The following is a 23113-nucleotide window of genomic DNA, read 5'->3' on the forward strand; positions in this document are numbered from 1 at the left end:
AACAAATTATATCTCAACTGGGTAATCAGAGCCAAATTGCATTGTAAGCAATTACAAATTAATAAAATCATTATTATGCAACTACAGGAGAGGTTGACTTGAGGAGTTTATAATGGCCAAAACCTTGATTACGTATGTGAACGATCCCTGAGACTAGTCTAAAATCAAAAGTTGTTTATTTTCTGGCTTTAGCTATTTCATCCCAAAATTAAAAATAAAATGGAACGTTTGAGCTAGCCTCGTATCACGTGGTGACCCCCACCGTGGTGACCCCCACCGTGGTGACCCCCACGGTCGCTTCACTGTAGCGTCTTCGACGCTACAGGGGGAGCCGCGCACTTCGTGCGCGGCGGGTCATACAACGTATGACAAAGCTAGCCCAAGTGACTGACGGAATGTTGACAACCCTTATTATCATTTTATACGTGAGCGTATCCGATTTATTCCACTTAACGGTTTGGAGACTTTATTTGTTTCATGATATTGATATGACATTCTAGGGGTGTGACAACTCCTCTTGGACAGACTGTCGTGGTGAAATTCTTTTGAAAACGAGTCGTCCTCGCTGCTCAACCGGTTTTAATTTAATTGACAGACATTACCAGATGGGGCAATCCGGTATTCTAGCTATCTGTCGGTGGACCCATTTTAGCTCAAGGGACACCTGAAAGCTTATAAGAAGATTAAGCGCGGACATCATACAGGGGTTGCTTATAAACGCACGGATACGTAAAGTACGATTATAAAGCCACTTTTAAGGCACAGTTACTGTTAGGGCACGGTTAAGGGACATTTAATTAAGCTCGGTTAAAGGACATTGGAATAATATCAAAAAGAACATGCCCAGAAACCACTGTGCTCAACTTGATCGTAGAGTATGTCCTAGAAATAAACCAAAGGCGCTCTCACCTAGGGTATGATCCATGGCTTTTCTAATGGCCTTTGTTTTAATTCTTGGTCGGTGGGGAGTTAGCAACGGGTTTGCTTGCCACAATAAAGCAGGAACCCTCTTCATGCAATGCCCATGAATAATGCATTGTTATGTCATTGGTCTGGGTAGCTGCTTCGACTCCATTCTTTATTTCACAGTAAGATAATCTCACACTGGCGGGTCTTTACCATTCGCTGCGACATATTACAAGCTACCATGAACATAGTGTTCACTAAAAACACTGACTAAAGGACCTTGGCAAAGAGCCAGTAGTAGTAAACCCGCGATGGGGTGGCATGTGCCTCAATAAAAATATTACAATCATTTATTATTATATCAATGTATCATTAAATATTTCAAAAATATCAATAACGTATGGTTGATCCTTCACACTTGTAAAATATATAAAAATAAAGTTAATCTACACTAAAGAATAAATAATCTATATTATATAAATCAACAATATTAACTCCCCATCTTCATGTAGTCATTTATCAAAGCGGTAGAAATCCAAGTAATTTTAGTACGCGGTGCGCAAGGAATTTCGTTTTTTTAAATGTGTAGGCAAGATAAGCCTAAGTGTGGCAGTGAAAATTGAAAAATAAGTTGCAGAATAAATTGCAGTGACTGACTGTCAAATGCATTATCGCAGTTCATTTATTTGACTGCACAGTGCACTAACGTTTAGGATTCTTACAGCTATTATATTTTGCTAAAATTTTGTTTAAAAGTTGTAAAGGACAAAGTTCTTGTCCGTCCATGATCGCCTGGATCCAGTTTCTTTTAACTCATACTTATATTCTTATAATGTAGAAATCTGGGGTGTCAGCAGGAAGCTTGCCGGCAAGACCGTTTAGGATATGGTTACATCATCTTAGCGTATCATGTACTGTCTTACTGAGTACTCTTATTCTTCTTCGTTGGGGTTGTGGCTGGTCAAGGTATTTACTAAAAGATAACCGAGGAGTGATTATATTTGTCCTAGTATACTAATAAACTAATATAGTAATCGGCTACACACATATCTACGCATATGTAGGGACACACACACTAAAATTAATGGAAATAATTACCGGACTTCATTATTCACGGACCTTAATGCCACAGACATTATTTTCACGGACATAAGTAATGTCCGTGATAATTATGACCGATAAGGTAAGTAATGTCCGTGATAATTATGACCGATAAGGTAAGTAATGTCCGTGATAATTATGACCGATAAGGTAAGTAGTGTCACTCACATTACACAGAAAAGTTATTACTGAATAAGATTTAAGTAAAAAAGGAACTCTGCTGTTAAAAATGCTATACAAAGTTAAATGACTTAATCGCACAATCTCGATTACACAGGCCTCTGTGTCCCTCTCTGTAATGTGTTGGAGAGCCCCTGTTTTAACTAATGTGAGCATTGAGCAAACTTATTTACCTTCCTGAATGTAGGATTTATTCACAAATCACTATATAATGGAGGGCGGAGGCAACCCGTGCTTCGGATCTGTCTAGTATTCAGATGAACTCTCTTCTTACACAATACACGCGAAGTAAACCTCATGCTACTAAATCAGAGTTTAGAAAACACGAACAATCCTATTTAACTGTGCACTAGCATAATCGCCCAGCCTTTATCATTCAAACGCGTTCAAAGAGCTATTTAACTATTTAAGTATTTATAATCGAAATGCATTTAGGAGCAGGCAGCCACATTTAGGGCTACTATACTTGTTCCCCTCTAATACTCACATTAAGAGTGAAAAGGCAGTTGAAGCTGTTTATACATGATGTGGGTAATCTTACATCTATCCACATCTTATAAATATAAATGTGGATTCTGGTGAAGAGGTGAGGCATATTCTTTGACAGGTGACAGCGATTAACCAATCTGCATCCACTATTGACCAATCAAACCACACAATCATTGTTATGTGTCAAAAAATATATGACTCACCTCTACTAGAATTCTCACATTACATAGCACTATATAAGTATAATATACCAACAGCATTTACCTGAATTATTCTGAATTATTCGTATTCTTTTTCTCATGCATATTTAGACCTCTAGTATGAAGTTAGATTTGACGTCGAAAGAAACTAATTTCATATCAGTTGGAAAATTGACAAACATAAAAAACAAGTATTTTTACAGTTTTACGCATTATAATTTACATAAGCTAATCTAACTGCGTATAATGCAATTATATTAGCAATGTTTTGAGAGCACTGAGCAACTCAAAGAACAGCGCACTTGCACTTCAACCCTCCACTTCAGCCCGAAATCTCTCCGAGAAACGAAGTGACGTCATCCGCCGACTCTCTCTCGGTTGATTTGAACAATCTAGTAACTCCACAAAATGTCTGATAACCACCTCAACAGAAGGTCAAATACAGATAAGAAAAGTAAACATAGGATAACCGTCTGATGCTCATTGCTCCTGTTAGTGTTATGTGATTGGTAGGATCTGAGTCACGTGACATAAGTCATAAATCATCGATCGCTATTGGCCGCTAGGATGGGATGGACCAAGAATCGGCCCGTCCCTATTATCTGCAGTTGTGATGATTGTTTGAACGTTTTGCTTGCCTGCAGTGGATTTTCAGACCACCCAAGTTTCGCCCGTTAAATCACCTCTGAAAGCTATTAATATATCACAGTATCTTTCAGAAAATCAGTGCGATTAGTTTTGTAATCGCACCGAATATGTTTTCAGTTGCTCTCAAAACAGTGCAATTAGTTTTGTAATCGCACTCCCTAGAAAAAAAACGGTGCAATTATGAAAATAATAAGTGGCCGTCAAATGGGTCATAAGTGGAGTTATAACTTTATAAAAGTAAAAAATATGTGTCACCTCTTCAACCTGCTGAATAGAGGCGCCACCTAAAACATAAACAAATATGTATCACCTCCCCGACCATGAGTATCCACATCATTCATGACAGTATTAAACCAAATTGAGGTACTGGGAGTCAAAATCCCGAATGAAATTGCAAAATCACATTGTCCTAATCTTTGTCCCATTTTCAGTTTTTGGAAACAAAACTTCCAGGACCAAAATTTTACAGTTTTTACTGAATTTCTCACCCGCAACCAATTAGAAAGTCAACTATACCCCGGCCCTTGTGCATTAATAGGTTAATTAGTGAGAAGTAGATGCCAAGTTTTATAATTTGAGGATGTTTTATTCATTCCATTTAACCTTTAAACCTCAACTATGCATTAGCGGTCCTTTAAAACGTAAATACAAACACTGTCACTGTAAAGCATTTTGACGATGTTTTATTGTATGTGGTGGACGAAATTAAAGAAACAAATTTGCCAAACATATTATATGAAATAATGTTACAAATATGAGTGAGATAACAGTGGGTTGCCGGAGAGAATTTATTTAAGTTTCACTGCTAGTACTATACATACTGTTTTAATTTAATGTTAAATTGTTCGAAATACCAGAAAAATAACACACGAATTAACTAAGCATTCAATTGCAGGGTATCAAATACAAATAAGAGCATGAATAACTTATAAAACTTCGTCGTGAATTTATCAAATCATAACATCGTCTTTTCATCAAAATCAGCAAACTTATTAAGAGGGACAAAAAATTTAATAATCTACAAAAAAAAGACGGACATTAGTAACAGCGTAACATTCAGCCGTTCCCTGGATCAATTTGAGGCAGGAGTCGCGGAGTTTTTATCTCTCAGATATCTCCGTTAATCTCACTGATAGTTGGAAAGATCGTACTCGTAGGTTTCCGGAATAAAGGTGGGATAATCAGTAGAGTAGAGCTGATCCCTCACAAACTGTTCCAGGTTATCTGGTTTGGGGTACACGGTTGCCAGGTTAAGCTCATATGCTCTTTCTATAACAGACACTGCTATCTTGACGCTGATCTCTTGGATGTCGGAGAGTCGAGGGTACACTCTACCAACTGCCAGATCTTTGTCCGATACCAGGTAGGACAGTGCCTGAGGTTGGTGTCAGTTAGAATACTTTACAGTCACAATTGATAGACGGATTATTTCAAGTGTTAATAAATTTTCATAATAAGCAATACAAATAAATAGGTAAGTTATATTTACCTCAGCTGACTGAAGGAAGAGTTCGTCCGGAATATTGATAGACCCACAACACATAACTCCTAGAGCTACCGCCGGGAAAATATAGGCATTGTTCCCCTGGGATAGTGAGTTGATTAACATTTAATTATTTCTTGCCTCATATCTTGTAGTCTCTTTGTAATCAGATGTAAGTGGTGAAGTAATAGTCTGTGCCTAAGGTGTTGCTTTTGACCAACAATTTAATATTTATTTTAAGAACTTTGAGAAAACCCCGGTGCTGTAATCAGTTAAATTCAATACCTGGCCGGGCTCGAATATGTGACCATCTTGTTCGTATCGGGGGAATGGAGAGCCGCTAGCGAACACTGCTTTGTTGTTCGACCATTTGTAGGCCTCTTCAGCAGTACACTCAGCTTGACTAGTCGGGTTACTGAGCGCAAATATTATCTGAAATGAGGGATTGTCAAATTTAACAGTAACGATGGTTATGTACGATAAAAACAACATGAGAACTCAAAAACTTTTATAAAACACACGTTTGCCGAGTAAGCAAATAATATGCTTCACTTACTGGTCGTTCATTATTGCGGGTCATTTCCTCGATAATCTCCTTGGTAAACGTTTTGGGTTGAGCGGCAGCACCAATGAGAGCGGTCGGTTTTACGTTTTTGATAACTTCCTCTAAATTTCTACATTCTGGCATGTCCTGTAACGGTTTTAATAAAAGCTTGTGACAACAAGTACTACGTAGTTGGGCATTCTGATAATATCCAGTTCAAATTTAGGGATAATTACGTGTATAATTTTTGGTATAGTATCTACTATGAACTATCTAATATTTTAGCTACCTTAGCGAAAGGAAGTTTGTGCTTAGTGAGGTTTGTTCTACTTTTTACGAGGAGTCCACGCGAATCTAACATGAAGATTTTCTTGTAGGCTTCTGCTTTTGGGACTCCTTCTTTTTCCATCTTCAAGCAGATAAGCTCTGCAATTCCAAGATTAGCCTGAAATATTATGATTAAAGGTAGTTTGCGACAATGGGCCAATCCGCAGAGTTTAAACATGATATCTCAAATTGAGAATTCAGCTCAACACGCAAAAAAAGGTCTACCGCGCACGAAACGCGCACAAAATAAATCACAAAAACGTCACCGCGCCCGCTCCGGAGTTCGATTTAGTCACATGACCTTGCATGCCGCAGCAATCTTGTTATAAATAACAGTAAGGCGTATGATGTTTTGTGATGATTCAGCGGACAAAGTTATAAACAACAGAGAGCAGCCTAATCATCAAATACGCGATGCCAATCAGGACTTTACTAGGTGGATTACAAGATACTAAAATAGGATCCATGTTTCATATATTATAGGATATGTCAAACAACCAGACAGATGCAGAAGTTCAGTGACCTTGAAGTCACATGGTTTTCTTATAACAAACCTTGTCAACTTTTTCGTGAAGATTTCAAATTTAAAAAGACTGGGTGTCTCTCTCCCGAACCCGCAAAATCCTTTCGATAATATTATATCCATATAGACGTAACTTATGGAAGTAACAAATTAAATTATCACAAATAGGCAATAATATTAAATTATAGGAACTCACCTCACCAGCCCCAAGGAACACGAAGGTGTGATCACTTATCTTATTGTTCGTTATCCTAAGACTGCCTAGAATTCCAGCTAGAGCAACTGACGCAGTACCTAAGACGATTGAAATTTAAATAATTTGCTTACCATCCATGATATTAATTAATATGTCTACAATGGTTAAAACTGCTGTTCAATGAGCTAAAGTAAGTAAGGATAATTTCGAGTGACAAACCTTGAATATCATCGTTGAAACAACATGTGTTATCCAGATATTTGCTAAGCAGTCTGAACGCATGTTGATTTCCAAAGTCCTCGAAATGCATCAGCACTGAGGATCCATACCGAGCTTTGCAAGCGGAAATGAACTCATCAATGAACTCATCGTAAGCATCACCAGTGACACGCTTGTGGCGGAGCCCAATGTACATGGGATCCTCCAATAGTGCCTGTATATTTGAGCATTACATTTAGCTGAAGGAAACATCTTACATTTTACTAACAATCATGAAAAGCAAACACAATATAATAACACCAGTATTAAAGATAAAACTATAACATTCTCCACATACCTGATTGTTAGTGCCCACGTCCAGTGTAACAGGAAGACAGTACTGGGGGTTAATAGCCGCACAGCCCGTGTACAATGCCATCTTACCCACAGGTATACCCATACCCTGACATCCCTGATCTCCTAATCCCAGGATACGCTCTCCGTCTGTGAAACACACTGCTTTCACCTAATTTATACGGCACAGGTTAGTGCAATTAAATTGACGCTAATCATGGTACATTACACTGTACATTACACTGTACATTGCACTGGATTTATGTAGGTATTCTTGATAAGTGCAAGATTAGAGGGATTAGGTATAGTGGTCTAATACTGCTCATAAAATGTACAGCTCTTTTATTTTGAAGTGTCAACACTACAGTTTTCAGTGTACACAAAATCCAACAGATTTAGAAAAGCATAAATTTTAAAACAATGCATGCTGCGTACAAGCATCAGTTCTCCGAATATTCGAACAGTTTTGTCACTTTAAATCGGCCCCTGTGATAAGCACGGAGGAACAGATGAACTAAAACACATAAAACGGTATGTATGTCAGGAGCTAATCTTAAGGGGGGGGGGGGGGGGGGGGGGGGGGGGGGGGGTTCACCCTGATTTTTTTGTGAAACTTGGTTTCGAGATAGCAGTTGACCAACCAACTAGGACCAGTGACCGAACTTTTGAGGGGGTCCCGGACCCCAACCGCCAAACAGTGCCCGCGGGGCAGCCACGACCATATTTGGTCCAAATAAGGCCCAAATTAGCCAAATACCCTGAACATGCCCAAAATCCAGATTTTAGGTGCTTTACTTGTAGCTAGTGGTCCCCTGAACTCGTATTTGAATTTTCATCAAGATTGGACAAAAAATGACTGAGTTATGAGCAAAAAACCATATGACCATATTTGGGCATACGCACCAAATTTGATCGATTTTGGCCCATAAATTGGTCAAATATCAATATTTTTGAATGAAACCAACTTTATATGGAAGGTAAGCCTATACTACACATTATCTATGATTATCAGCTCAGTATTTACCTAACTGTGGATTCTGTGTTCAAATAATCGCAAAAAATGAACAAAATTGCCCATATCTCAGTTCGCGATATTTGCAAAACTGATTTCGCTCAAAACAATAGAACTCAATAGGGTTTCAATATTTTTACATGAAATTTTCAGAATCAACGTAGAATCGCATTTCGACCTTAAGTTTTGGGACAGAATTTTGAGTTAGGCCTTTAAAAAAATTTGGCGGCCAAATTCTGAATTTCGCATTGCAAATTTTGGAATTTGGCCGCCAAATTTTTTAAATCTGGATTTTGGGCATGTTCAGGGTATTTGGCTAAATTGGGCCTAATTTGGACCAAATATGGGCGTGGCTGCCCCCCAGGCACCGTTTGGCGGTTGGGGTCCGGGACCCCCTCAAAAGTTCGGTCACTGGTCCTAGTTTGTTGGTCAACTGATATCTCGAAACCAAGTTTCACAAAAAAATCAGGGTGAACCCCCCCCCCCCCCTTAAGAAACAGCACTGCAGCACTATACAGTATACACTAAAAATAGAAAAACCTACATTTTTGACGGGCCAGTTTTTGAGGATGTCGTAGATGTGGCCCTTGTCGTGGATGGTGATGAAAAGGCCCCGAGGTCGTCTGAACAAAACGCCGTATTTCTGACAGGCTAACCCAACAGTTGGTGTGTAGATAATAGGCATTAGTTCCTCCAGGTGATCTTTTAACAGTCGGAAGAATAGACGCTCGTTTCTGTCCTGAGAAATAGCGAGGGGTAATGTAAAGTAAAAGGGTGATGTTGGAACTCAAATACAAGTTCATTAGTAATAAGGGAAATAGTTCATTAATCATAAGTATTTTATGGTAATATTGGTGATTAAAAGAGCGGTTTTAGTAAGGAATAGTTAATATTTTATAAGCCAGTTCGCGGGTAAATGTGTGGCAAATAAATGTACAGCAGTTTCCTGGTAAAAATGCAGCTTGCAAAATACACTTTGCCGCAAGCCTTGCTCGGAATGTAAATTCTTTAGAAATATTGCGATACACACACTGTTATACATTAACACTTTACATTTGCAAATACGCAGAGAGAAGCACTATTAGTATTTCTATATCTACATGTTTACAACAGTAGTCTGGTATACAACATTGTAATGCTAATACTATGAACTATCTAGGAACTAAGGAGTATTAAGTTGATTAGCTGTGAAATAGAGGGCTGAATGTGGGGGCACAATAGTTCAGAGTGAACTCTCTCTGAAACTCAATAATCCACACCTGGTGTTCACCCTAACAAAGCAGTGCTTTATAGTTGTGTATATATATAATATATACCATGTACAGTGTAATTTGTCTACTACAAACCGTCTCTTATAGTAAGATACAAGGACATATTATAATATAAAATTCTTGGAGAAAAATAAAATTGCTCCGTAAATCACAATATCTACGACGTACATTAATTACCCCATGAGCCCCCCCCCCCCCCCCCCCCCCCCCCCCCCCCCCCCCCCCCCCCCCCCCCCCCCCCATAGTGCCCAGTAAAACGGATGTACTACAATTTAGCTTATATAACCTGCAGAGAGCAAAGGTAGATGTATTTCTCCAGAGCGTTAGGTTTAGCAGCCAGATGGATCATGCACCTCTCAACCTGAGCATCTTGAGTTGTGAAGTTAGGGGGAAGTAGTCCGTGTATTCCTAGGGATTGTCGCTCCTTCAGTGTAGTCGCCATACCCTGTAGGAGAGAGAGAGATTGGTTAACTGTGCACAGAGTTAATTAGTTCTTAGGGTGGGGAGGTGGTTTACGTAATCTAGAATTGAGAAATTGAAATATAATCAGATGTGTAATAATAAAAGTTTATATATTACAATATTTTGCAGTTTGCACACCATGTTGAGCTTTACAAGTTAAATCAAAAATACTGTTTATTGTATCGAGACGTATTCCTATAACACTGAACAGTAGAACAGTAGAACAAGACAGTACCTTGTTGAGACTGGGGTCCCTGATGATGTCCATGCCATGTTTCTCAGGAACAGACAGAGGTCCTGGTGTCGCCTCCCCACTACTATTGGAACTGAATCCGCTCAGCTGCACTCTGGGTCTCAACATCCCGCTAACTGCAACTCCTACAGGACAAACAGTAGTAAGTTGGAAAGTTAACAAATAGAGACGGTTATCTTTCTGAAATCATCATTCCCTAATCCCTATTATAGAGTATAGGCTATATAATATACATCCTGTATATTATATAAAATATATATCCTGTATATATGTACTACCTATAGTACTGGTTTGCCAAATTTAGCGCCCGTACCGTATACAATGTGCAAAGTTAGTAACTATACAGTATACACTGAACACATACTGTACAGCAACTGATATTGCTTGATAGTTGATACGTGTTGATAGAAAAAATTAAATAACTCAAAGTATTGACACAAAAATGTGTGTAATATTGAGCGTGAATATAACGGTAATTTAAAAGTTGTGCAGCGAAAGCTAGTGCAGTAAGCGCTAATTCTATAGATATTCTACTCTGTTCTATGATATGCACTGCACGCGAGACAAACTAAACTAGTCACAGTAATTATACAGTTCTGCAGCGAGTTGCGGAGTCGTTATACCAAACTATAATACGGCTTTTAAATCTTTGTAAAGAAAGTTCTGTTAAATCTTTGTAAAGATCTGTTAAGTCTGTGTAGATATCTGATACAAGCAGCGGTTAATCGCCACACGTACAAAGTATATAACTGAGGAGTAGTGAGCATTGTGTTTGTTAAGTGATCTTAGAGGGAGAGTATTTAATTGGTGAACTAGCTCAGAGCAACAACCAATCAACGAGCAGGTATTACTTGTAACCAGAGCAACAACCAATCAACGAGCAGGTATTACTTGTAACCAGAGCAACAACCAATCAACGAGCAGGTATTACTTGTAACCAGAGCAACAACCAATCAACGATTGGTTGTTGTATATTGTATAACTTGTAAAATTGACCTCCGAGAAAGCAAGGCTGAGTAAAGTGAGACTTGTAACAGTTCCACTGTTTATTTCATAAATATAGATATTTGTTATAAAGTTATAATTATGTTATTATGCTTATATATGGTTTTATGTAAGTTTATAATATTATAATAGTTCTGTTGCAAGGCTTCAAGACGTTCTGAACCATGTTCTTAGATGAGTCATGTATTAAAAGGTTTCTCAACAAAGTAATATCGGCAAAATATATCACGTAATAACAAACTGACTATGTTATGCAATAAAATGTAAATAAGCACAGGGTAAGACTGATCATATCAAATATTCAAAATGAGGACTATCAGTAGAATAAACATATTATAATAGGTAACAAGAGCAGTGAACCGTACATCACCTAGAAGTCCGGCGTTATGTATTATAATGATCCTGGACCTAAGTGGCGAGTAGCTTTATATCAACAAACAAAAAAAGGAAGAAAAAAAAGTGTACCTTACTTAACCAGTAAACAAATACTCAATATGAGCTAATGGGAGGATTACACATTCCGCAAAGAAGGGTTTACACTATAATATATAAGATACCGGATATCAGTGGGATCAAGCTGGCAGTGTGTAAGGTTAGAAAGTTAAGAAAAGGAAATTCCTGAGACGAGATGGTACGTGACATCACCAGGGAGAGAGGAGTATTGGTAATTAGAGAGGAGGAAATAAGCCAACAAATACAACCACACTCACAGTAAATGCAATCTAATACACCACTGTAATGAAACCAGTGTAAGCAAGCTCATGATACCAGTGGTGTGTAGGTACATAATGTGCTGTGTAATTATCGTTAGAGAGAGAGCGCTGCTTGTTGAGGAGTGTACACTGCCTTTAGCTCCGAGTATATGCCACTACGATTACAGTATTAGAGAGTATACTAGAGGTAAATTTAGAGTATATTAGAGGAGCAATGACTGCTACTTTTACCAGTAATAGGAATGTTCATTAATTTGAGCTTAGTCAATTTAAATAAGGGACGATTAAAGTCACCTTCCGAAAAAGGAGCAAAACATCTTACTGATATTATAGAGCTACAGCGAACAAAAGATCAAACAAATAATTCTGTAGAAATCTGAGTAGATGTGAACTGTAATTGTAATTTGATACGGTAACCAAATTAAGTTAGCTAACTGCTCTGACATTGTTCCTAACTCAGTAGAATCTTTGTAAGATTAGAATTATGGAATCAAGCGTAACAATTTGAAGATTCTGAACTAAGTTCTACGCATGAAAGATCATGCCACCATGCAACATCGTGTTCTACCCTCCTCGATATTACTTTATTATTTATCATTATTCTGGCAGACTGGAATCATGTGTTTAAACTCTAAAGCTAGAGCGATGAAGAGGAACTACGATGTTCACAAATTAGAACAAATTTATAAATTCAACGCATAAATAATAAATATCTTATTTAAAGTAAACTTGAGGAGGAGGCCAGATAAGATAAGAGCTCAAAAATAAAGAAAATAGGTATTATACCACTATGATAAATTACCATTATCATTAGATTATGGCTACAGGGAATGGCAGTAGAAGAGGCAATGCTTCTCTGTAGCCTTAAATCGATAAAAATGGTGGCCAAGTCTGCCGTCTCGTGTCTCTATTTCAACAGTAAATGTGTTATTCAAGTAGTATCGTAACACCGCACTGGTAAAGGTGGCGATAACGAACAGCTGTTTCTTAATCGGCGGCTAATGAGTAAGGAGAGGTTTATTTCTAGTGACACGTGACAGCTCGGCTAGTCGTATTCTAGCCAATAGGAAAGGGTAATGACCGTAACCTTCGGCTGCGAACTAACCAGCGTAATAAATACAATGATAGAAACATCATCGAGGAGTAATAAGATATCTTAGCTCAGATTAGTAGGACCCACAAAAGATCAGATATGATATTGAAGTGAAGGTAACCTAGCAACAGGTGTTGGAAAATACAAATGCGGGGCTAGATGGTAAATTAGAAAACTGAATATAGCAGTACAGTAACAGTTCCTCCAATATGAGGAAGGTAAAGTATGGGTGTTCTTGTAACAATATTATTGTTTAAATATATATATATATATATTATATATGTATATACATTACTATAACTCTAACTTAACGGAGAATTCCCATAATTTGTAGGATTTCATTTGTACTAATCATATTATACAAAGGAAGCTTGAAATTGGTTTTTATAAAAGTGCAGTAATCAGTAATAAACAGTAAGATTCATTTTTTAATGATGAGACTGTTCGAAATGAAATCAGAACTCTAATGTCAATGCAGATTTATATAAAATAATAAGTTATAGGACGTATAAAACTACTACTAAGAGTCTGAATACTAATATTCACAGGAGCATGTAGAGTGTAGAGCCTTATTGACAAAGCTTTACAAAGTCCTGTCAAATTCAAATATTTGGTATAATATCAAACAATTAAATGCTACTAGACTTGACATGGGCTTGTTAGAGCTCTCATCCGGCCCACAAAACAGTTAGCTGTCAGGTTAGTAAGGTACCTGGTACAGAGATATATACCAAATATAACAGTAAGATAGTAAACTCTGGAGACTGCAGAGTAAGACTGTATTACCAATACTCTATCACGAGAAATCATCTGCTGCTGCGCAGGAGAGAATTTGTGAGAAGTACAAGCGTGGAAAGTGTCCTCATGGTCTCAAGGGGAAGAAGAAACATAATGGTCAGATTTGTGAGTTTGAACACCCGAAGTATTGTAACAGATTCTGTCAATACGGAAATCAGCACAAGTTTGGTTGCAGTAAAGGTCCAGACTGCAAGTTTCTTCACCCTGTGTTGTGCAAGTTTTCAGTTAAGAATAAACTTTGCACGAAGTCTGACTGCACTTTTATTCATTTGAAGGGTACCCGCCGTCAGACAAGCAACTCTGCTGTTGGACACAAGAAGGGAAAAGCAGAGAATAAGAAATCCATGCCATCAAAAGGTGTAACGACGGCGAACCAGGATTTTTTAGAGTTACGGAGACTGTTGGAAACGATGCAAACCAGGATCGGACTCCTATCAGAAATAGTCGACCACCGGTCCAGCCTCCCTCAAACTCAAATGCCCTACCACTACCCCGGACCACCTCCACCTCTTCAGCCAGGAACAGCGCTCCCACTATACCACTACCAGTACCCGCAGTTCCTACCGCCTCAGAGGACACACGTGCCCCTTATTCCTCATGCCTCGTCTTAAATGTCCAGTCCATGAATCCTAGTGCATCAAGTACGAGTAGATGGAAAGTGCCAGAAATCTCAGCTCTTATTCAAGATGAGAAATCCAGAAACCACTCGTTACCGTTTATAGCACTTACGGAAACGTGGCTCAAGTCCTATATGTCAGACGCACAACTGCAAATACCAGGCTATTCGGTATCTCGCAGCGACCGTGATGCAAGGGTGGGAGGGGGTGTTCTACTCTATTCTCATGTCAACTTACCGGTCAGTGAGTGTAACACGTTTGATGACGGCACGTGTGAGGGACTTTTCTGTAGTTTCAGCACTATAAAGACATGTGTTGCTGTGGCTTATCGTCCGCCTAATGCATCCTTGTCAAGCTTTAAAGCACTCCTCAGTTTTTTCTCCGTATGTATCAGTAGTATTAATGACGACAGCTACGATATCATGATGACTGGAGACTTTAACTTACCCTCAATTGACTGGCAGACGAATTGTGTTCAATCTGGAGGCACGCAAGAAATTCAGCAGTCAGCACAGCATTTTTTAACTTTCATGTCTGATCATCTGCTGAGTCAGTACGTAATGTGTCCAACGAGAGGAAACAATGTTTTGGACCTGTTTATTAGTTAACAACAACCGAGTTGTTACAAATGTTGAATGCAAAACCACAACAATGTCAGACCATCACGTGGTAGATGTTATGCTAGCATATAATCCACTTGAACAGGAGAAATCAGCAGTGCCGAAGTTTGATGAAAACTCGTACAGATGCCTTGATTTTCTCCAAGCAGACTTCAGCTCGCTCAGAGACGAGATAGAAGACACTAACTGGTCTCAACTTCGTTCTTCATGCTCTTTTGAAGACTTCCCAGCCTTGTTTACTGACACCCTCTTTCAGATATGTTCGTCTCATGTTCCCCGCAAGGCTAAACCTTCTGGTCGCCCAAAACATACCAATGCTTTGCGGCGTAAAAGGAACCGACTCAAGGCAAGGCTGAATGCCTTAGTCAACAATGGTGCACCTGACGATCACATCAGAAATGTTAGGAACAAGGTTGCACTCCTACAGTATGATATTCGATGTGCCCATACCAAGAGACTTGATGAAAAGGAATCCAGGGCAGTTGAAAAGATCAAAACAAATCCCAAGTTCTTTTTCAGTTATGCTAAGTCTCTGTCGAAGATCAAATCCAGTATTAACATGCTCTTTGATAGCAACCAGGAGATAACCACAGACCCCAAGAAAATGGCCGATCTGCTGCAGGAACAGTTCAGCTCTGTGTTTAGCGATCCGACCTCTCCTGATGTTAAGGATCCGGTTTTCTCCCCTCCCTCTATCCAGCACCCACAAGAACTAGAGGACTTTAGAATTAGTGACGAAGATATCATTTCAGCTATAAAAAGTATCTCTACAGATTCTGCTTGTGGACCAGACGGAATACCTACAACTCTCTTGAAAAACTGTGCTAAGGAGTTGTGTTCTCCTATACGTATTATTTGGGAGGAATCATTTGAAAACGGTACAGTGCCATCGTTCTACAAAGACACCTACATTACACCACTATTTAAAAAGGGTGACAGGGCCAAGGCAGTCAACTACAGACCAGTTGCTCTCACTTCGCACATCATCAAAGTGTATGAACGTATCCTCCGTGGTGTTATGGTTGACTTTATTGAGAAAAATCAGCTACTCTGCAACAACCAGCACGGGTTCCGCTCAGGAAGAAGCTGCCTTACCCAGCTGTTAAGTCACGTAGACGATATAGTTCAAGGTCTTACTAGAAATGCAGACACTGACGCTATATATTTGGATTTTGCCAAAGCCTTTGATAAGGTCGATCATCGGTTACTGCTTCTGAAAATGAAGAGATTGGGGTTTCATGAGAAGGTGGTAAACTGGATCCGATCCTTCCTGACTGAAAGAAAGCAATGTGTTGTGTTAGATGGTGTATCATCGTTTGCTGCCGCAATCCTCAGTGGAGTTCCACAAGGCACCGTTCTTGGGCCACTGTTATTCATTCTGTTCATAAATGATATGAAGCTATGTGTTAAAGGGTCTGTCATCAGATTCTTTGCTGATGACACTAGGATTCTTAAGCATATCTACAGTTTGGCCGACAAAGATGTCCTGCAGGATGATCTCAACTCTGTTGTTAATTGGGCTAAGTGCAACAACATGGCCCTTCATGAGGATAAGTTCGAGCTTCTTGTTCACAAGCATTGTCCAAAGAACTCCTTGTTTGATCATCCATTCGCCATCCAAGCTCAAACATATGAAGTGTCTAACGGAAACATGCTGTACCCCACTCAAACGGTGAAAGATCTAGGAGTGACAGTTTCCGCTGATTTGTCCTGGACCCCACACGTCAACAGGATAGCTGAACGCGCAGGAAAAGTTGCTTCTTGGGTGCTAAGTGCGTTCAAAACGAGAGACAAAGCCACCATGATGACTCTGTACAAGTCTCTCGTTAGAAGTCATCTGGAGTATTGCTGTCCTCTGTGGAATTGCTCTAAGAACAAGGACATCCAACAGCTAGAAGGGATTCAGCGTACGTTTACATCGAAAATAGATGGCATCCAGCACCTCAACTACTGGCAGAGATTAAAGGCCCTAGATCTGATGTCATTGCAAAGAAGAAGAGAACGGTATTTAATCATCAACATGTGGAAAGTTCTGCATTGCAAGTGCCCTAATGATATTGGTATCCAGTTCTCGGCGACTCTCAGACATGGTCAAAAAGCAGTTGTGCCCAGTATAGCTAAGTCCAGCAGTCAACGTAATCAAGCACTACATGACAACTCATTTGCAGTCACTGGACCTCGATTATGGAATGTAATCCCAACACATATGCACACCATCGAGGATCCTATGCAATTCAAAGTAGCTTTAACGAACTTTGTGAAGTCATTTCCGGACGAGCCTCCAGCTCCAGGATACAGCCGTCGGAATGGAAACTCCTTGCTTGATTGGAGTGGTGATAAAACAGTTTCTACACTGTCCGGGGGGTCGACTTTTTCGATGGCCCGATAGAGGATTCTATGAAGCCCTACAAAGTAACAAAGTAAGTATCTAGTACTTCACTACTAAGTACTACACTACTGACTACTGTACTAGTACTACACTACTAAGAGTAAGATACTGTAGCCAGGTGTCTCACCACATCACGAAGGAGAATGATAATTTGGTGAGTTTTAAAGGGGGGTATAGTGGGAGTGACACAGGGCAACTATAGACAATAGACAATAAAGACAGGGACGTTTTACCTTTCGGTGATACAATAGAATAATAGAAGGGAGTGAAATGATGAGTGAAGATCTGAATTGCGCTTGTTAGAGCACCTCAAATGAAAAGATATAGACAGAGCCAGCGACAAAAGGAACAAAAAACAAAGAATAATGACATGTGATAAAGCAACAAAAAGCTCAGCTGCTGAATTTAAGAATTCTCTGACCCTTCATCACGGGACATGAAGATTCTAGTGACTAGTCCCCTCGTGATGCACACAAGAGACACAGAAGACAAGCAGACAGGGTAGCAGACTGGTTAGGGTGGAGTCTAGTCTTATGGAGCTTTATCAGCAGAGCGCAAGATACGTACGGGACCATTTATTATTTGTAGATATCTGAGTAGATGTGAACAATAATTGTAATTTGATATGGTGATCAAATTAAGTTAGCTAAGTGAGTAGTGCTCTGACATTTTTGCTAACTCGGTAGAATCTTTGCATTGCAACTACACATAAAATATCATGCCACTAACATCGTGTTGTTGTGAGGCGGCGTGCCTTGACCTAGACCTGTATAGGAATAATCTTTTTTTGGATAATTACCAAATTGTTGGAATATTTGATAAAAATGTAATCAAATACCTTATGTCACGCCATCGGGTGAAATGAAAGCCACGCCCGTTATCAAATTAACAAGCCGTGATAACATATGGAATTTACAAATTACGTTTTCATATGTTATTCGTATGCCCTAACGATTTTGGCACCCCCTCCCCCAAGAGGCTTTCCAGATTGCCGGGATATAGTACTATTTGCTGCCAACTTTTTTCCTACAAAAGACCTTGAATTCGGAAGAGAAGCACCTCCTGACCTCCTCCCCCCTCCTGATGCCGCCTCCCTGCTTACCCCCCCCCCCCGGCCCCCCCCCACTACTAGTGGTGCAATGTTAGATGTCGAGTTGTGAAGTGCACTCTTACTTTAGTGAACATTGCCAACAAAACTAAAATACTTAGTTACAATTGTCAAAAGTTTGTGAAAAGAACAAGGTTCGAATGATATTATAAACCTCATAACAAAAGTGTACCTTACGTTTTAATTAAAGATAAATTACAGTGAATATACGTTTAGAGTTCAAAATTTCTGATAATTCCGTAAATGCGACAAAGGGAAACTGCTCTTTTCAGTAACAATACGACTCCTACAAAATAATGTTCTATCCGGACATTACACAGTAAATATAGTAGTATTAAACAAATATTAGTGTATACCTGGCATGTGATTACTCATTGTTCTCCTCTCTGGAAGCACTGTAGTATAAAGCAGAAACCAACCTCTTAATTCAACCCAACAACAGTATCACTGCAAGATGAAATGAGCGACTATACAAGTAGCAGGGGCAGTATATTATATAGAGTGGTACAGGGAAAACAGGACCAGGTGGATCATGTAAGAAGATATTTATTATGCAAGGTAATGGTATTTATGGTATTTAACCTTGTTATTACAGTGGTTATATAAAGGAAGTTTCCTTAATGCTAGCAACACAATTACAAGGCACGCCGTCCTGTGAATATTCTGGACTTCAGAGGTAATGTTACAGTACATCACGAATTATGGTAGGGGAAATAGGGTTTTCAGACTAATTAGATTGAAGAATTCATAATGAAATGACATTTTTGCTCTGAAGTTGTTCAACTTGTAATATTGTAGAAATCACAGATTACTTATCAGTAGTAAATTTAATTTGAAAGTTGATTTAACTGGCGACAGAAAAAAAGGAATATAAACAATTTGAGTAGCTGGCATAGGACTTAATTACAAAAAACTTATCAGAACTTGATAATTAGAAATCAATGCCCACTCATTTGCTGAGTCAAGGATGTCCTCACACTGCACCCATCTAATATTCCCGATCAATTAATTTTCCGGGATGGTCCGACTGGAAATAGTTCTTTATTCCTCTGCAACTGCAAGACGCAAGTCTGCCGTCTTTACATAATCTTAATTTCTTGAATGGCTAAATTAGACGTTCGTCGATTGCTTGGATCACTAATTCTTATATTCGTGTAATAGTTTGATCCTACCGATAACTGTAATCATGGTCATTAGGGCAGGCACAAGTAAACTGAAATTGACTGTACTACCTATATGATTAAGGAAACCAGTAACATCTATGTTAGAGCACACGTGCTCTGGACTCTTACTCTGGCCCCCATCGCTGGACTTTCACTCTGAACTCCATGAACAAATTCGAATCACATTTTCTATTATCAGTGGTACAAGTACAGTTGTTATTACATTACAACTCCGATAGTAATATAGTTACTAGGCTATCTCTACTGCAGTCTGCGGTGCCTTGCTAACTCATATTATGGTCAAGCTATAACATAAAATGAAAACAGCAGTTTGCTATTACCTTAGTTCCCAAAAATTTGTGTGCCATTATATTGAGCACAATTTATTTGAGCCCGAAAAATTTGGGCAGAAAATTTGAACTCATTTGGGTGACCGAAAATTTGGGCACAAATTCTTCGAAAAATGAACGATTTTCCACTAAATTTTCAGTTAGATATTTGCCCTAGTTCATTATTATACCTTATTATTTCAGTCATTTTGCTTTCAATTTTAAGCATGTAGGTGGTAGTCTGAGTTGTTTCACATTATGAAATTTACGATCTGCCCCGTTGTCGGGAGAATTCTTGCCTGTTCAGATAATCTATCAGGGTAAAACAAAGCGTTGTGAGCCCAAATTCAAGTTCCCATCCAGCTTCCATGTTACCCATACCCACAACCATTGGTCTAATACCCTAACCAGTGTCCAGTTCTTTGAGAAAATCCTTCTTCCCCACATAGAATCAGTTCGAGCCTCAATCAACAACCCTGAGCAGAAAGCGCTACTGATATATCAGATGTGTTTCGGGCCCAACACACACAGACACTAAAAGATCTGATGACAGCCAACAACTGCATCCTACAGAAAGTTCCAGCTAATATGACCCATCATCTACAGCCCCTGGACATATCTATCAATGGACTGGCTAAGAAATTCATGCGCAATAAGTACGAAGATTGGTACGCGAAAAACATAGTGTGTCAGCTCAATGGAGGAGTTTCATCAGACAATGTGAAAATTGATACCTGCTTGACAGTGATCCGTGAAGTACACGCTCGTTGGATCAACGAACTTTTTGTATATTTAAAAGGGAGGCCAGATGACATAAGGAAAGGCTTTGAGAGGTCGGGTATAACTGATGCTTGTAGATCAGACTTTACGGTGGATGATAATCCATTTGCAGATATTGTTTAAATCTCTAGCCATCCGTACCTCTAGCCATTTGTTTTATTGGTAGCTGTTAGTTATTCCAGTTATTTCTATTCATTTAAAATATAAGCCTTTTTACTTGGTCAAGCCATGAATGACAGATTAGAAAACTAAAATTTCAAATATTATTTCACTTGGATATGAAGAAAAAGCCATCTTTCTATAGATTTCAGGGCCACAGGCCAAATGCCAAAAGTTTGGTTAGCAAAAAAATTAGCAGACGGAAAAGATTTATGCAATTAATTTGGTATGCAAAAAAATTGGGCGAGAGGCCCGCTCAAATTTTTTGTCGCCCAAATTTTTGGGAATTAAGGTAATTTAAATGCACCAGTACGGCGCCAATATGCGATCAGCATCAATCGTGATCGATTTATGAATCATGGATGCTCGGGCATTCGCCTTTTCTTTCAGCTTTCGTTCAATTCAAAACAAGACGTTTTTTTTTTAATGATAAATAAATGGTAATGAACATACCTACACCGGAGAATCTTGTAACACTTTTAGCAAGCATAACTAAGCTGCATACAATCGATAGAGCGTAAAAACGGATTCGGAAAACTGATTAGATCAAACTAAGATAATGAAAAGTTGAACAACTATGTTCATTGCGCGCATGCAAAATAACTTTTGTCCAACGCGAAATTAAAATGGTATGAATTTCAGTGCACAGAAATAAATTTGCGCGGCTTAAAAATGTTACATATTTGATACAAGAAAAACGCCATTTTCGGACGTGAAGAGGGTTATATATATATATATATATTATATATATACATTAGGACTCCTCCAACTACATTAAATCAATTCCTTCTGCAACGTCCTGAATAAATATAATTACGAAAACAAAATTTACTAAACATTTTAAAACATTATTGAACACCAAAATTATATTACTAATGCAAAGATACAACAAAAGACAAACGAACAAATAATAATAAATCAAAACAAATATCAACATAATAAAACATAATAACAAAATAACAACAAAATAACAACAAAATAACAACAAAATGACAATAAAATAACAACAAAACATAAAATATTTAAAAAAAGACTCAGAATCGTAAAATTTTGAATTTGCTCCTTTATCAAGTGAAACAATTTTTTTTTTTTGTGAAACAAATTTAAAATTTTATCATTTATTTTACAATCATAATATAATAATATTTATAAGCCTCCGTTTTGAAAGTTTTAAATTTTAATTTGTAGCGCGATGCACTACTGGGTCGCGCGCGCATCAAATAATGCTTCTCGCAACCACCGTATGCAGATCGGCGAGATGCGAAGGATTCAGGATTGACATCGTGAATCAAAAGTACTTACAACATACAAAATTTAAAACCATCAACACGGTTATAGTTAATATCAAGGGCCAATTTGGTATACCTCTATTTCGTTGTAATATCTAGTACATAGTATATCTTCACATCTTAATACTATAATGAAATACAATAGGATACATGTTTCGAGAAAGAAAGGTTGGTCCGATTATTAACAAAAGTCCATCAGGGAATCCACGGAGTCGAAAAAGGTACACGGCTGCTGTCTGGTGCTGCTAGGCATTTATTGATCAAGATGTTTTATTGTATTGGTTTTTGATGATTCTATTCACTATTGTTCGTGACTAATCAAGTTCTAAGTGGGGGTATAAAGTGCTGCTTAAAATACTTCGTCATCTCATGTCCAGTATAATGAATAAGATAGTAAACAATACAGTTTCAGTAGTTGACCCATACAGTTAAGTCTGTCATAACTCACAATTGTTTAATCATCTGTCAATTGTCAAAGTCGTTGTGTGTTTAGTCGCTGAGTTAGCAGTAAGATAAGTTGTTACGCGCGCGCGCGTTTAATCCCGTCGACGTGAGATGTGACAATGAAAACACTACAGAATTATTGTTTTCGCGCGTTACGTAGAATTTACTAGTGTGTAATACTGGTTAACACTGGGTGTACACTGAGTGTAAGTCGCTAAGTTTCATATACGAGCCGTTGAATATTTCCAATTTTGAGTGTATCGTGAGCATGTTTTACAGTGCAATTGTTCGGTACTAGTGTGTTTGTGTATATATATATATATATATATATATATATATATATATATATATATATATATATATCATCTGTGGAGTATGGTGTGTGGACTGTGGTAAATAATGTGTTTAGTTAGAGTGCAGTGGTTGCATGTATGAAGAAAGATAAGTGGTTATTTTAGT

At 38.4% G+C, this 23113-nt stretch overlaps 2 protein-coding genes across 3 annotated transcripts in view; one reads left to right on the plus strand and one right to left on the minus strand.

Moving 5' to 3' along the window:
* Positions 1–4242: 4242 nt before the first annotated feature.
* Positions 4243–21595, minus strand: LOC134813457 (NADP-dependent malic enzyme-like). 2 transcript variants are annotated; one of them, XM_063821253.1, is made up of 12 exons: positions 21375–21595; positions 10130–10272; positions 9719–9877; positions 8706–8900; positions 7154–7321; positions 6817–7030; positions 6598–6695; positions 5841–5996; positions 5564–5698; positions 5293–5439; positions 5014–5109; positions 4243–4899 (listed from the first exon to the last, which is right to left on the minus strand). In XM_063821253.1, exons 1-12 carry the CDS (start codon positions 21409–21411, stop codon positions 4651–4653), a joined length of 1797 nt encoding a protein of 598 aa, XP_063677323.1. In that variant the 5' UTR covers positions 21412–21595; the 3' UTR covers positions 4243–4650. The 2 variants fall into 2 exon arrangements, with proteins under 2 accessions (XP_063677323.1, XP_063677324.1); XM_063821254.1 differs by lacking the exon at positions 21375–21595 and adding an exon at positions 18847–19026.
* Positions 6714–23113, plus strand: part of LOC134813455 (adenylate cyclase type 8-like) — an 89014-nt gene continuing 72614 nt past the window's right edge. Inside the window, exon 1 of the mRNA XM_063821249.1 lies at positions 6714–6723. The gene's annotated coding sequence lies outside the window, so the exon portion shown is untranslated. The remainder of the gene's footprint in view (positions 6724–23113) is intronic.

This window comes from Bolinopsis microptera, chromosome 3 (assembly GCF_026151205.1).
Source record: "Bolinopsis microptera isolate Bmic1 chromosome 3, MBARI_Bmic_1.0, whole genome shotgun sequence".
NCBI lineage: Eukaryota > Metazoa > Ctenophora > Tentaculata > Lobata > Bolinopsidae > Bolinopsis > Bolinopsis microptera.